This window comes from Tachysurus fulvidraco, chromosome 23 (assembly GCF_022655615.1).
Source record: "Tachysurus fulvidraco isolate hzauxx_2018 chromosome 23, HZAU_PFXX_2.0, whole genome shotgun sequence".
NCBI lineage: Eukaryota > Metazoa > Chordata > Actinopteri > Siluriformes > Bagridae > Tachysurus > Tachysurus fulvidraco.
In genome coordinates, this window is record NC_062540.1 from 11822133 (window position 1) to 11839429 (window position 17297).

A 17297-nucleotide genomic window follows, 5' to 3' on the forward strand; every position below is an offset into this window, starting at 1 on the left:
TGGAGCACAGTTACCTAGTGTTAAATCTTTCTGAGAACTTGGACTGGTATTTAGTACTTTCTGTATGCATTATTTTTTAAGTATTCGTTAATGTTTGTTTAAATGGGTGTTAAAATTCTTCTAACAGATACACATAAACACATACACACCAATTTGGAACAAAAAACTACAGGTAGACTGTTGAGTCCTTTGCTACATTTTTTCACTCAGGACTGATTTTAAGGCAGTGCCACAGTGCTTTTTTGAATGGCAGTGGCTCCATATTGAAAACTCAGAGTCTGATATCAGGCAAAATATTTCTTAAATTTTATTAAATTCATCTTCAATGTGTATAGTACTCCATTCCAGGAGGCTTATCTCCACTTTTGTATTTACACCCGCAACATACTCTGGATAGTATCATGGTTGAATTACAGTGGGAAATCATCTGCCACATTAAATAAAACTAAAAAGAAATGTAAAAAAATGAATAAAAGCAATCTTTCTTGAAAAAAAAGTCTTTGCATGAACACAATTCACAAGTCTTGTTAAAAGCAAAGTGTTTCTATGGATAATGCTTTTAAACATTTGAAAACGTGTGTACAGCCACCTTATTTATAAATGACAACATATTAATACCCATTTGGGAGATTTGATTCAAAACGTACAATGGAATGATAATGTCTGTTTATTTTAAATGAAATCTACTTATAAAAAAATGCCTAGTTTTTGTTTAATTAATTGCCATCCTCGACCCAAGCCAAGTAAAATTTATTAGAAAATACAATCCAAGTTTTAATATACAGAAAGTTGCATTTGCAATATTACAGATGAACAGGAAAAAAAAGAATTGGCATTTCCCTTGCGCATATCTCTGTGTCATTTTAAAGGTCGATTTTTGCTTCCGGAAAAGGTCGCCTCGCTGCATAGTCTTTATTCACAAAGCTAATAGTGTTTATGGTAGATCGTAAAAACTGAACAGACTGCGTGAAAACTTGGCTGAGGAGGCATTTGGATTCTGGATTTACAGCTTTAGAAGTTGGCGCTTCGCCGCCGCTGCTCATTGATCCACTCTCCTGGGTTCACATCCATCTGCAGCATTTTCATGACCCACTTGTCACGCCGTGCGCCATCAATGAACTCATCCAGTGACAGCTCCCCTATGTAAAGAGAGAACAAGCTCAACATCACTCCTTCTTTATATAGCATGGACAATAAAGATTAATGGGGATTTTTAAACAATTTATGAGCTATTTAGTTTTTACCATTTAATTTTTAATTTTTACCATTTGGCACACACAGAAATATATCCACAATACAAAATAACCAGGTTTCCCTCTCTGTAATGAAGGCAGTTTAAAAGAGAGATTGGTGACAACCTATGAAAATATTCATAAATTATTTTACATTCATTCTTCATTTTTTTACTAGGCATGGTCTCTTGCAATTTTAGTTCAGAAAGGTTTTCATTGTCTGCATCTTTCTATTTCTAAGTTGTCTAAGGTATTCTGAAACATAGCTCGTACGTGCACCAAATATAAACATTCCCCTGCTACTATGTTTCATTCATTTCGGATGTGTCCTGATTTATATTCATATTGAGTCATACTGAATATGCATATTTGAAGAATACTTACAACTGGCAAATGGAACATTCTTATTCCCTTTGGTTTCAAGCCTATACTTCTCATGAGGCATCTAATTGTCTTTAATTGGAAAGTGATCAACCCCAAATTTTATTCAGTTGATATGTGATACAAAGAAGTTCAGGATCAGTTGACAATGAATAATCCAATTGATTATCTGAGGTTCAGTTCTTTCAGATATTTGATAGAGTCTTTCCTTTTCTTTTTCAGTATTTCCTGTAGTTTAAACACTGTTACCCTACTTCCTGTACAGTGAATTTATGTGCTTGTAATTTTATTTATGGGAATCATTAAATAAATATGATATACAGTGACTCACAGGAACAAAGCCACTAAAGCTAGTGACATCTGTCAATCGTTGGCAACCAGATGTGGGTGTGTGCAGCAAAGCAACAAAGTCTATAATATGGAGAGATTGGTACAGCGACAACCAATAAAAATGAAGAGAGTAGAGCACATGAGATCCGTGATTTTATTCTTTTATGAATTTTATTTATTTATGACAAATTTTAATGTTTTTTAGCATCAGGAAAACTGATTTGCTGTCAAGTTTAATGCTTGTTGCACCACCCACTGATAAACGTTATTTCTATGGCAACCATTAACAGGAACATCTACTGGCAACTTCATAGTACAGCTACTATAAAACCGCTGCAAGCATGAACATAGCTTTAGTAGAAGACATTAGCAAAACAAAACAAAGCAAAGCAAAACAAAACAAAACGTGATCTAACCATCTCCATTCTCGTCCACCAGCTCAAATATTCGGTCCACCACCTGGTCTGGGGTGAGTAGGTTACACTCCTCATCCAGCTCTCCATGGCAAGCCTTCTTCATTCGGTAGATTGACTACAAAATTAGACTAAATATTACAAAGTGAAGCATCTTAAGAGCAATAAGGATTATTTATTTACGAATTTTTCTAGATTCAAAAACAATGTATAGCAAACTGATCTTTTTTTTTTTTTTTTTTAAATAGGGGAAACTTTAATCTAATTTGTTTACTTGATTGATATTTTCAGGTGTGTGAGTACCAGGCCTTTCGAAGGTTAAACTGAAATTCTGCTCATCATTCTTTAACTATTAAATAAAATTCTATATGTTACATAACTACTGTCATTTCATTGATCAATTTCTTCAACATTTCAGCTTATCAGTCAGTTTTATAACGCTCTTTAGAGTTTCAAGCCATGTTGATTCAGGTCTAAATAACTACTGATCAAGAGGCAGGAGGCGATTACCTCCACAATCTCCTTTAGCTCTGTCTTGTCAATGCAACCACTCCCATCCTTATCATACATTTTAAAAGTCCATTTCAGTTTATGCTCCAGCTTGCCTCGCAATACCAGGTTCAGTGCTGCAACATATTCCAGAAAATCAATAGTGTTGTCCTATGAAAAACAGGAAAAAGGAATACTATAGAAAACCAATATACAATAATACTAAAAATAAATCTTTTAAGGACACAATGAGACATCATTAGTCTTACTGTTACAATAAATTAACATCAGTGCAGAAAAATGACTGCATTACTCACCCCATTTTTATCAAAAGCACGGAACATGTTCTCAATGTAGTCTGCAGCTTCTTGGTTGTCAGTTACGCCAAAGAAGCTCTTGAATTCGTGCTTGAAAAGGGTTCCACTAGGGCATTCCACCACAAACTTTTTATACCACTCCTGCAGTTCAGCAACATCAATTTCCTTATCGTCCGTCTCGTCACTGAGTCGCTGACCCATTGTGCGTAAGGGTTTAAAAAGCTCTTATTCAGCTTCTCAACCAACAATGTTCGTTATTACATTTCATCTTTTCTCACTCAAAATATCCCATACAATATTATTGCAGATTTGTATCTTATAACTTGTATCTAATTAGCAAACATGTATGACTAAAAAAAAAAAATTGGAAAACAACTCAACATAGACAAAAGCCGTTGGTGTTCCTTTGACCTAGTGCTCAGTACCCTACTGTTTTGGGATCCGGTACAAGGATTGTTTAGGATAACATGACAACTGGGATTATTACATATCAACATGCCTCACTCAATTAGTTCAGATGGAGATCAACAGAAGCTTTCCTTTAGTTTATCATATAGAACTATTCCCAAAGGACATTTTGAGTATTCAAGTGGTATATTATATGAAATACTCTATATGTGCATAATAATCTATTTCATACTTAACTATTTTAAGTTTTTAACATATCAGAGTTATCTCATTGTCAGGCATTTATTTATCATTATCTGAGGACTGGGCAGAACATCAACTTGTATAGAAATAAATGTGTTATTTAATGCAGAAATCTGATCAATATGGTTAATTATTCAAGATAGACATATTAAATAATTTCTTATGTTTTTTTTTCAAAGTATAGTTTTTCAAAAGTTTTAAAGAATAGCTATGGACTTTAATCCTTTGACTCACTGGAAGTTCATAAGCTTTTTGAACAGCTAGGTCCAAAATATTCTCAGCTTTATTTCCTACATTAGTTAAACTTACTTTTTACATGCTCAGCATTGAGAGACATGCTTTGATTTGCTACCTAAGCCCAGTATTTATAACTTATGCCCAGTCTGAATATAACCTACAACAGGTCATATGTATGCCTTATCCCACAAATGTAACTAGTTATGAGAAAATACCTTGAGGCCTGTGAACTTCAGTGGCCTAATCCAATATGCTGACTGTATATTTCATAAGGATAAGCTCTCTTACCCTAGAAGTGTCAAGGCAATCAAAGGCATTATGGAAGGTCCTTATCCGATTAATACCCACCACACTGGCAGAAATGAGTGGGAGAGGAGCAGGCTGTAATAAACTCTACTAAAAAATGAAACAATTTTACTAACTTTTTTTGCTGCATGTTGCATAAGAGTAAACAGTGGAGCAATTCATTGGCTTTTAAAAATAATTTTGCCTTCTCATCAGGGAGGAGTAATCAAGATTTTGCACGATGGATAAAGAATCAGTCTTGTGTATTTCTTTTCTGAAATGACTCTGATGAATAATTTGCATTCATGAGTAAATTTGAATTTTTTAAGGGTATTTGAAGCTGAAAAAAGTGATCCAGTGTATCCAGTGATACATAGATACATGCTTCAGTGCAATTCTTCAAACTACAGTCTTTATTGAGATCCATAAACAGGCTTTCAAATTAAAAATGCTTATTGTGTTTTTAGAACAAATTCATTTCTAATAGGTTGCTTAAATAAATCACGATTATTTCCCTTATGGTGCAGTTTTTGAAAATGTCCCTAGATGTCAGTACTTCATAGGGTCCATTGTGACACAGCATGTGATTGGTTGCTAGGTTTGGTTTGGTGTGTTTTCCTTGACAACCTCTGTAAAAGAGTAATATATAATTTGAAACGGAAGTGATACGGAATAGATATCCGAGTGATCAGTGAAAATTGTAAGCTACTGTATATTGTACCAAACCAGCTATTACCAATGTATAACAATCAATAAAGCCAGGTAACATTATTTGCTTAGATTTGTAGCTTTTCCTCTATTCTATACCATGTTACTCATCAGGACAAAGCAAGCTCTGACATGGCATAAATATGAAATCATTAAAGGTAAAAACCCATGACAGCATGTTCTGTACAGGATATGAAATCTCTCAAAATGTCAGGGCCAGTTGCCAGGGTAGCGGATACAAAAATACCATTTTCTCTCTGTCTTTCTCACACACTATCTAGAATAAAGACAAAATGTTAATCATCCTACAGTTTATTCCCCATAATTTACACAATTTATGAATCTTAATAGTCCAGATTAATAATGTCTAGTAAAGAAAAAACACACCCCAATAACAAAAAGAATGATCTAAATGTAATAGCTAGCCTTGTTTACCCAGACAGAGCTAATATTCCTAAAAGGTCAGATTCTGATAGCAAAGCAGGTATGAGTCTAGCAGACACAAACACACACAATTTCAGCACACGTTGAACTGTAGTCTGTCCTGAATTTAATGAATTTAATGAAATAAATAAAATAAAATAAAGGTTGCTGTAAAAAAAACTCCAAAAAACAAACAAACAAACAAAAAATATAAAAATACTTCTATTCACATTAAACTGGATCATCTATCCTATGATATGACCCTTAACTGCCAGGCTACTGAAAGGGGAGTCATAAATCGAACCAATAACAGGCAACTCAGAAAGGTTAGAAAATCATTTGCTCCTCTCTTACAAGAGCCCCTGGCAACCTTTGAAGATGTTACGGTGGCTTCTACTTCATTCATAATGAATGGTAGTGACATTTGAGCACAATCCGTTTGTCATATTTTCTGTGTGCTGGCCAGATGTATTCATGGTCTGAGGAACGCGATGGGTCTACTGTCACATTCATCTGAAATTTAGGGGACAGAAATGAGGCAAAACAAAGGCACACAGTAAAACAGCACTGGACAGAAATGGTCAAATCTTTTATTAGAGGAGTCATAGTAGAGGCACTATCTCACATATATAGGCACTGAACTACTGGACCGGAGCTGCTGGCACAAACTCGCACGAATCCGTGTTATCCCAGAGCACTCTCAGCAACTATACCAGTCTGAGTGAAGGTGTGTGTATGATATGCTTTTACAATATGCACTTGAAAATGGAGGGGTTAATTAAAGCGTTCTGTCATTAATGAGGAATTACGTTCACTTAAATACTTTAAGACAATGCTGATGATTCATGTGTTACATTCAATTTTTTTTTTCTTGATGCCACTCTGAGGAAGAAACATAGTTCAAAAATAACTATCAGTCTCCATGGATTCATGTTAGGTTATACACAACAGTGGATTAGAAGAATATCTAACACTAGGCCACTTCTCTACAATATGAGATTTGCTACTCTTCAAATTGTGATTCTGAATTTCTTGACATCATCATGAAGCATCATTAAAGCTTCTCCACATAAAGTACTTAGTGTGATAAATCAAGCTCGCCACATGTTCCACAGCCACAATGATGGTGTACATTAACTGCTCGAGCATTGACAAGTCTTGTCTTTCTTTTACATGTACAAATTAATGCCTCTGGCTGTTTAATGGTCTTTAAAAAAGTCAAGATTGATGCCAGTTTAGATGGTTTCATTTAAAATTGCTTTAGATTGATTGTCAGAAGAGGGTGAGCTTGTTGGAAATATGATGCAGGAGACAGTAGGTATATTACTACTCCTGCTTCAATACCATTAATGCTAATTCATATTCATAATTCTTATTAGAAAAAAGCTCTGAAAAGGTCTGTTACAATGAAGTTGAGTGTGCAGGTTTAACCTGCAGGGTTAACAGTCCTGCTAATGCAAGCAGTATAACACTACAAACACCCTGGCCCTTATTCATCAAAGTTGCAATAAAACAAGTGTTTGAGACTTGTGATGTAGCAGGAGTTTGATGTCATACAGCTGTTGAATGTCATCAAAAGAATCTGTGATTTGAGCACAAATGATGAATCAAGCTCAGCTGATGAATCAATTTCAGCTGTTTAAAATGGCCTATTTTACTCAGGCGTTATTGAGCCAATAATAGGAAAGCATTTAGCAGGTTAGAATTAATGCATTTCAGAGAGGAGAAAATACTATTCAGTAAAGAAGAGTTATGTCCAAGGTTGCTGATTGTATTCTCAAAATGGCACAGAAAGTGTGCACAAAATGAAAAAGTAAATTGGACCATTTTCAGACTTTTCTTCTAAATGTTTATAAGTAGGGTTTTATTCATTTAGAACTCTTTAGAATTATATAATCTTAAACAACGTGTGTTAATATACACTCACTGACCTTTTTAATTTGAAGCACTGTATTCCTGCTTATTAATGCAGTTATCTAATCAGCCAATAATGTAGTGCCACAATGCATTAAATAATGCAGATACAGGTCAAAATGATAGTGACTTTGACTGGCAGGTTGTTGGTTCCAGGAACAGGAATCCGAGGCTACAGTGGGCTCAGACGTACAGAAGCTGCTCACTTCTTTTACTTTCTCTTCTCAGCTCACAGGAGCAGAAACCTATGTGGTCTTCATGCTGTTGTAGCCCATCAACACCTCAGAGTCAAATGTCATGTGTAGGTGGAGATCCTTTTCTTCTCTGCACAACTGTTAATTGGATTTTTTCTAAAAACACCTTCCTATTTCTCTTAAAAATCCAAGATCAACAGTTTCTGAAACCAGACCACCATTTTTTTCTGGATTCTGATGTTTGATATAAACATTAACAGAAGCTTTGTATCTTCATGACTTTCTTTGTGCTGCTGCCACATGATCAGGTGATTAGATTACTGCATTTTTTATGCAATGTGCTGCTGCAGCGAGATGTCAGTGACCGCAACTATGATTATGAATATTATTCGAATTCTAACATATTGTACTTGCTACTACCAACAATTTAACTGCAAATCGAGCATTTAGCATCGGTCTTAAATGTACACACCAAGAAGATGAGCGTTTCATAAAGATACAGCACACAGCTGAAATAGGATTTTGCAGGGAGAGGTTGGAATTTGCATACACTCGATCATAAAGGTTACACAACTTTGATGAATAAGGACTAATGTCTATGTGTATTGTATCTGTTATGTACCTTAGGCTTCCATTTCATTTCTGATGTAAACACAGCAAAAGCCTATCACAGGCACAGATTTGGAGATATAAAACTGCTCTCTATTGGGAGATTGCAACTGCACATTTTACACACTCTTTCACTATACACTACACTACATATTTTCTAGACAACTATTTATATACCACTATTTCTAGTGGTATTTTCTCTGTTTTTTGATTGAGGTCCTCTTTGGCAGGTTTTCTGAATAGGAGGTACATACTCAGCTGTGCTCTGACATGTGGTACCGGAATGTCATGTCAGACACCATCAGCACCCATCAGCTAGCACAACCTGCATTTACACATCAAATACAAATGTCAAAACACAGCATCATAGAGAAAAAAGGACAGACCCAGCACCACAACTCTCAGAAAAGGGTGAACAATGACAACTTATCACATCACAGATGAACAAAAACAAGCATGTAGACCAAACAAAACACAAAGCACTGGGAAAGCTGACTTAAAAATCACTGGTTCAAACTAGAGATTCACCACAGGGAAATATGTATGACAAACAAAACATGGTCAAAATCACGTCAACACTGCTACTCAAGATCAAACTGAACTTTACACCTTGTGTCCTTTGTTAGACCAACATATTTAAGCTCACCTAGTAAAATAAATTGGTCTAATTAATTTATATTACTAGATATTACTAGACTCTCTGTAAAACCTGATGCTGAAGAAAAAAAATCATATTGCTCCTATTCGGGCTGTAAATAAGATATATGCGAGTTCAGAATAGTGGACTGCACACTGCACTGAAAGGTTTTGCCATAAGTTTAAAAAGAGGTATATCTCTTTCACCATCATTTAATTAATGCATTCGTACATCCCCTGCCTGTACAGAGCCCAGAGGCTGTCACATTCCATCAAAACCTTATTCAAGACAATGAGCCATACACAATGGACAATGGTAGAAGTGTGCATTGACTTTGTAGCGCAATAGAGCTTGTGAAGGTGTAGCAGGACGACGAAAATAAGCCTTCCTTTTCTATTAGCACTACTTCCTTGTAGACGCATTCTCATGTGTTTCCACGCTGTCTCTGCACAAGCACAGTGCAACATCATGAGCTATCAAATTTCTACTATGACATGCTGAAAAAAGACTACAGTCTGCAGACTATAACAGTTGGTCTCATTAGGGATGTGTAAGTCTAAACAAACAAGACGTTCTTGGTAAGAGTGGGTGTGTACATGTGTGCATGGACCATATGTGCATGGTTCAGTGATCGTCACTTTCGTCTGCAAGCCATGTGTCACTCGAATGCTGGAGGTAAATGAATGTCTTCGTCATTCTCACAGCATTCGTCTGAGACAGTTTATCCCTCCCTCATGGGAAAGACTGCAAAGCTGCAGAAAACCCTAGAGACAGTTTTAATATGACATTGTGAATATGTATGGGACTTATTATCATGTACCAGGCATCCTGTTAAGGTTGGGCTGTGAGACATGCCTAGGGTATTATTATGCCTCAAGGCCATAAAACAGCAAGCTAGTTACACTGGTGGCTGACTGACCTGTAGTTTTTGTTTTTGCTGTGTCCCACTTGTCAGAGTCCATTCTTAGAAACAGAATTAAAAGCAAAGAAACTAAATATCTTTTAAGACAATAAACAAAGTGCCTTAACTTCTTCTCATTAGCTGTAGCTAGCTACAATTCTGGATTTAAATGGTCGAGCACTGTTTACATTCGGGGAAGCTCTTTCACAGTGGCATGCTACATCCCCTAAATAATACTGCACTAAAGAGTATGTCAAAGTATATAGTACACTACTAAAGATACTGATACTGACAACACAGATACTATTTTGACATACTATTTAAAATGGTAGTAAGCAATTTGGAACACAGGCTTTTTTGTTGTTTTCTTTCTTTAAAATTAAAATTTTTTTCTTTCATTTAGGGCCAAAACCTAGGGCTCTCAGGTGTTGCCACCATTATTTCCAACTCTGTCTTTTATACACATAATATACCTGCATGTTCTACCATTTTCCATTAATCTGATGTGAAATACACAAAAGCACCAGTGAAGTACATACCAAGCATATGTCATGTGATGTGCGTGTTTGTGTATATGTGTCCTAGGCAGTACATTTGTGTATATTTCCTGACAAAGTTGTGTTTGATCTGAGCATCCACATAACAACCTTAGATGATTTAATAAATAAATAAATAAATAAAAACTAAAAAAATCTATTTTCCATTAAGAACAACTCTAGACATAGCATGACACCATCTGCTTACTTTCTACACTATCTTGTAATCCATTTACTGGGCCCATCAGCTTTTACACCAAGTGCTCATTTAGGGAATATTATAGATATATTAAAGTAGTAATTTTTAAAGTAGTACTAAATGCATTATGCAGGGCTCTGACACTTCCTAGAAAACATGCTATGGCTGTCTAAGCTCGACTTACTCTGTCTTCATTACCGCCTTAGACCATACCATAACATGTTCTTTTTGCTCCAAGAATAATAGTGCTAAATTTCACACATGCATGGCTGTGAAGATACAAAAACACACAGACATACGCCTCCACTTCGGCAAAGATCCACTCCATCTTTGCTTTTTCTCAAATACAATAGAAAAAGTGCTAAACATGCTACTGCAGTTGAACTCTGCGGCAGCATGGTGGATATGGCCCTAAGTTCCTTTTGAATTTAGCCAGAAAAGTACCCTGCTTTGATTTTTGAAAAAACAAACAAACAAACAAACAATAAAAAAAAACACAAACAAACAAACAAAAAAAACTGTACAATTCAAAGGCATCTGCACCTCTGCCTTTGTGGTTTTGTGTATTTTTTTGCTTGCTTGTCTGAGACATCGAAGTCTTTATTCCACCCCGAGATTTATTTGTTTCTGTCTAGACTCTTGTAGATTGTCTCCAGTAAACTCCATTGAAGGTGGACTCAGGCAAAGCAAGACTCTGCATCAGCAGAGAGATTCATCTGCATGTCTCTTATGCCTGCAGAGTCCAGAACATGTCCTTTATAGGTGCAAAAAAAAACAACGGTTGGTGTGTCAGACACTTTCTTGCAGACAGAGAGCCTCGACTGCGTTGCTGGGACCCTGTGATACGCCACCGATTAGGAATAGCATGTTCGTGGTTTGGAGTTGGGTACAGGAACAGCGCGGGGTGGGCATCGGTGCCACAGCCTCCCACCTCCTCTTCACATGGTTGTAACTCTCTGCTGAGGCTAAAGGCGAAGGCTGATTACCTGAGTCAACACAAAAGCACAAAAAAGTGAATAAATTTGAGATTTTCTGTACATAATTATTAACAACTTTGATTAAACTTGCACATGTGTTGAAGAACCTGTAAGCCATGAGAAATAAACCCAATTTAAATACTTACTAAGAATGTGTGTGATAGCTTTCAAAGTGTTCAGAATTTCTGACGAGCTGCAGGAAAACGAAAAGGGCCTTCACTTTAAGTCTCTCTCTTAGACAGATGTTCAGAGAATCCAGCACAGCCACATCATTAGCCTGCTTCTCAAGCTGCTCAATCAACATAACACTATCACAGCACCCCCATCACCCCACTGCACTCACACACGCATACACAAATGAGAGCGGATGCTTCTTTCAGACAGAACACCTGCCACCTGGTGGGTTTGGGGTCTAATGTGGATTTCGACAGGTGGCACCTTGCAGATATCTAGAAAAATTATGCAGCATGCGCTCAGATTCTGCCTCATAAACTCTTTGATGAGGCAAATCCCTGAAATGCAGGCAATGCTTCATTGCTTTTTCACCCCAACATTGACTATATAAAAGGCCGCCATAGCCACGGCACTCAATATTTCTTGACTTTCGACAAAAGAGATTTTCTCCATTTCCCAGGGAGAAGCACACAGTGTAGAACGTCCTCTCTCTGTCTTCGTGAGGTCTGGTGGCGAGACCAACATCACCACGCATCACGGCTAAGTTGTACCAGTTTCCATAGAGACTCAAATTGAAGCACAGATGATGTGAGCATGTGCACGATGCTGGGGGTTACTTTTGTCATCATAATTTCTCGGAAGAACAAATGCAGGGCCACTGGAGCTCCTGGGGGAGGTAATCAGAAAATGACAACGTGACCGTGGTGCCTGCAGTCTGCACTGAGACGAGTTATGACATGGCACACTAGGCGCAAACCCTCATTATTGCTCCGAGATTCCCAATATAGCTCCCACTACTTGCATTATGCAGACTCTCTGCTGTGTGTGGGTTAAAAAAAATGCTACATTATTTTTGTATTCTAACAACTGAGGCTAGAATGAGCACAAATTTGTTTCATGCAGGGGAGGCACTAAGAGTGTCCCTCGCAGACCTGATAGGTCATCGTTCGTTTGAATTTTTGGGGAGCTAAACCAATTCAGAATTCCCTCACGATGCAGTTTTCAACGATCATGAAATTCCTGGCAGTTTGTTCGAAACAACCTGTCTCATTTTCATATAAATAAATATATATCCATAGAGAAAAACAAACAGGACTCAGAGACAGGTTATGATCTAACCTATGAGCCAGGTTTAAATTTCATAACCTCTCATGTTGCTTTGATGTTGTTTAGTAATTTGTTACCAACATTTGGACTTGACTAATTAGTAACTCATTAAATGTGTCTGCGTGTGTGTGTGTGTGTGTGTGTGTGTGTGTGTGTGTGTGTGTGTGTGTGTGTGTGTGTGTGTGTGTGTGTGTGTGTGCGTGTCCTGAGCTCCTGACAACAATCAAAACAACAGTGGAAAGTTTTAAAGAGAATCTAATGGTGCTTATCCAGGTGTTTAACATTTCTCTGCTGCTGCACACTGACATCATCCCAGAATAGCTGGCATGAAACTGCTGAATGTCTCAGCAGTCGACATGGAAACATCCCGAACAAGAATGTTTTTGCTAGTCTCGTTAATATCTCTTTTAATCCTCCTGATGTAAATAAGGTATGCAAGCAAGTATGTCAACAATATATCATGTTAGCGCTGCTTCTAAATTTGTACATGTATATGAAGTGTAATTCAGGAATAATCCAGATGTAAACCATCACATGATGTGTGACATGGCAACAGCAGCTGTCAGTAAAGAGTGCTCATATGAGAAGCTCATATTTTATATGATATATTGTATTATATAGTATATTTAAAAAACAAATGCAGAAAACTAAATATATCTACCCACTTATGTCTACAAATTAATCTATTTAATGTAATGTAAAAGAGCCAAAATATGGACAAACTCTTTTGTTCAGTGTTCATTGTACATTGGATAATACTCTTAAATGATCAGCTGTAAAAATATATGTTATTATTCAAAACTCTAAAAACATGACAATTTATTCTAACCCAAATAAAATAAGCAGGCTGAAGCATTCTGTTTGCTCATATCTGAAATTATGTCTTGCTTTACTATGACTGTCATACATGCGCTGTGTGTCACATTTACCAGAAGAGTCAAAATGTTCTGCAGTCATGACCTGGTTTAATGGCTTTAAGCTTTTGGCCTCTCTTTAATTCGTTGTTTTCGTTCTACTGCAAATCCCAGGCCACCCCCCCCCCCCCCACACACACAATCACTGTTTGATTTTACTGCAAATCCCAGGCCAATACACACGCACACACACACACACACACACACACACACACACACACACACACACACACACACACACACACACACACACACACACACACACAATCATTGTTTGATTTTACTGCAAATCCCAGGCCAACACACACATTCACACGCATACACACACATTCTCTTTAATTCATTGTGTGGTTCTACTGCTATCCCCAGGCTAAAAGTTTCAAACATTCACATGAGTGCACAAACAGGCTCATAAACTTGGTCATGCTCACTCGCTCACGCACACCTAAATCACTCAGGACTCAGGATAGGCACACCTGCAAAATGAGACTTGATGCTTCTTTAATACTTATAATATTCTCTCTCTCTCTCTCTCTCTCTCTCTCTCTCTCTCTCTCTCTCTCTCTCTCTCTCTCTCTCTCTCTGTTTTTATTTCCCCTTCTAAAGCTTCAGTCTTTGAAATAGCTATTGCAGACAGCCTGAATACTCCAAACTGTCCAAATGCAGCAATTAATGCAGCAATTCAATTAATGGGAACACCATCCAATGAGAAATCTCCAGGTTTTCTTTCTTTCCATCAGTGAACTAATGCTTCTGCAGCTTAAAAGAGCTTTTGTTTCAGGCACAGGAAGTTGATGAATTCCTCTGTACATTTATATGAATGTTACTGATTTGATTACATTTTATATTCTGTTATAGCAGCAAAAGTGCTTAACTGCCTCAAATGATTATAAGATACTTGAAAATTGTATTCATTGCATTGTGGTTTTTCATTGTAATGTGCATCATGACAACATTTGTCAGACTATATATTTATAATTTCTTCCTTCCATTCAAGGGAGCTTTTCCTTGCCACGACTGAATGAGTCACCTCATACTTGCTCATTGGGGATAAATACAAACACATTTAAATATGTCTAATATTGATCTTAAATTTTGTATTTTGTTAATCTTTATATTATTCTTTATAAAAACATTTTGTTTTATGTTTTTCTTCTGTAAAGCTGCTTGGTGATAATATCAATTGTAAAAAGCGCTATACAAATAAATTTTAATTGAATTGAACTGAATATTCACCTGCAGGAGCATGGACATCTACACTGATCAACATAACATTAAATCAACTGACCTGTGATGTGAATAATATTGATTATCTTGTTACAACCTGTCAAAAAACTGGGATATATTTGACAGTAGGTAAACAGTCAGTTTTTGAAGCTGATGTGTAGGAAGCAGAGAAAATGGGCAAGTGTAAGGATCTGAACGACTCTGATGGAGAAATGTGGCCTGGTCTGATGAATCACTATAGGAAGAAGACAAGCTGGCAGAGGCAGTGTGATGTTCTGGGCAATGTTCTGCTGGGAAAACTTGGTTCCTGGCATTCATGTGGATTATACTTTGACACATACCACCTACCTAAACATTACTGCAGACAAGAACACCCCTTCATTGTAAAGGTATGTCACTAATGTAATGGCAGTGGTGTGTTTCAGCAGGATAATACTGCCTGCCACAATGCAAAAGCTGTTCAGGAATGGTTTGGAGATCATGACAAAGAGTTCCATGTGTTGACTTGGCCTCACAATTTCCAGGTCTCAATCAGATTGAGCATCTGTGGGATGTCTTGGACAAACGAGTCTGATCAATGGAGGCCCCACTAAATTTCAGGATTTAAAGGATCTGCTGCTAATGTCTTGGTGCCAGATACCACAGCACACCTTCAGAGGTCTTGTGGAGCCTTTTCCTCAATGAACCAGAGCTGTTCCAGCAGTACAAGGGGAACTTATACAATATAAAGCAGGTGGTTTTAAGGTTGTGGTTGATCAGTATATAAGGTATTAGTGTAATACGGGATAACGAGTGTGTTAGTTTGTCATATACTTTATCCGTTGGAGTCTAGATTCAGTAAAAGAAGATTAGAATAAGGTTGTGATGGTGGGCAAGGTTATTAGGGATGGAGAGTTAATTCCTGAACATGAGTTCCAAATTAATGACAGACATAAATTCTGAAAACATAAGCAAATCTGCAGAAATATCCCATCTTATTATAGTATCAATTGAACTGTGAAAGTATGCCGTGTGTGTTTGTGTGTGTGTGTGAGAGAGTGTGTGCGTGTGTGTATGATTCTGTGCCAAAAGAAAAAAAAAGCAGATAAGGAAAGAAGAAAGTGCTAGTTCCATATGTCAAGCTGAAAGAAACCCTACACACACTCAACAGTTTGAAGAATAATAATCTGTTTGGAAAAAAAAGGGCACGCGCTACAGTTCTATAAACCTCCACTGTGGCTAAAAACATATTCCATTTTTGTATTTTCCCTCTAAATGTCTACAGTGATGAAATAAAACCTGCATTTTCATCTGCATCATTCTGCTGCATGTATATTTTTAGGAAGTGGCAGAAATCTCTCACCAGCTCTGCTAGGTAACGTTATTTGAAGAACAAACCTGGCTCTCTCTCTTGTGAGATGTGAGCAATGTAGGAAGAGGAGGTGATTTTTGAGAGATGTTACACTGTTGGCTTTGGCAGCAGTGTGTAGAATACTCTAAACAAATCCATTAGCTAATTGACATCCTGGGATCAGTGGGTTGATCTGACTGTATCTTCATAACTGTACAGAAAAAAGATGGTAAATGCTTTTGGATTGTTAAGGCGATAAGGCAATACCAGAGCAGACTTTTTTAAACAATAGACACTTTAACAAATTCCGATCGATTCAAAATCAATAGTAAACTTTATTACTCATGATGCTGTATGCAGCCTTTCTGCCAAGTATATACACCAGTGAAAATTTAATAAGCAATCCCTTCAGGACTGGAAATATCACTAGCGTGCATGCCAGGACATGAAGATTATGTTTCCGGGCTATTCATTTTTTTAAGCTGGCAGAGAAGTAGGCTCAGAAGATTATCAGTTAGGGGTGTATTTTCTTCACTGTTTCAACCACCAAAAAAGGAAAAACAAACCCCCTATTTATTATTGATTTTTTAGGCATATTTAAACAAAAAATGTGTACATAAGTGGGGGCACAGTGGCTTAGTGGTTAGTGGTTCCCTCCTGTGCTTCAAAGTACTTCCTCTGGGTACTTTGGATTCCTCTGTCAGTCCAAAGACATGTGCCATAGGCTGATATGCATCTTTAAATGATCTGTAGTCTGTGAATTGTTGTGTAAGTGTGTGCGATTGGTTGGCACCCTGTCCAGAGTCTCCTCTGCTTTGTTCCCTGAGACCCCTGGGATAGAATCTAGGTTAACTGTGAACCTCTGTAGGATAAGTGGTACAGAAAGTGAATGGATGGATTGATGTCAGTGCATATCAACAATGAATAGCATCTGTTTTTTTTTATATTCTGAACCCTACCGCCTGCTGCACTAAACACAGTACACCTGCTTTTACCAATCAGATTATGTGCATAAATGTATGACCTTTTCAAATCAAGAAGCATACGGTATGTGGAAAAACAGTCAAAACATCTGCTCACTAGCTCATCATATTTTAATACATTATGTTAGC

General features: G+C 37.1%; 2 protein-coding genes across 2 annotated transcripts in view; both read right to left on the bottom strand.

Moving 5' to 3' along the window:
• Positions 1–302: 302 nt before the first annotated feature.
• On the bottom strand, positions 303–5882 carry guca1b (guanylate cyclase activator 1B). Its single transcript, XM_027170270.2, has 4 exons — positions 3163–5882; positions 2867–3016; positions 2360–2474; positions 303–1139 (listed from the first exon to the last, which is right to left on the bottom strand). Exons 1-4 carry the CDS (start codon positions 3361–3363, stop codon positions 1012–1014), a joined length of 594 nt encoding a protein of 197 aa, XP_027026071.1. The 5' UTR covers positions 3364–5882; the 3' UTR covers positions 303–1011.
• Positions 5883–6034: 152 nt separating this feature from the next.
• LOC113658304 (kelch domain-containing protein 8B) overlaps positions 6035–17297 on the bottom strand; it is a 92922-nt gene continuing 81659 nt past the window's right edge. Inside the window, exon 7 of the mRNA XM_027170660.2 lies at positions 6035–11442. Within this exon, the coding sequence (XP_027026461.1) occupies positions 11246–11442 (197 nt within the window). The 3' untranslated portion in view covers positions 6035–11245. The remainder of the gene's footprint in view (positions 11443–17297) is intronic.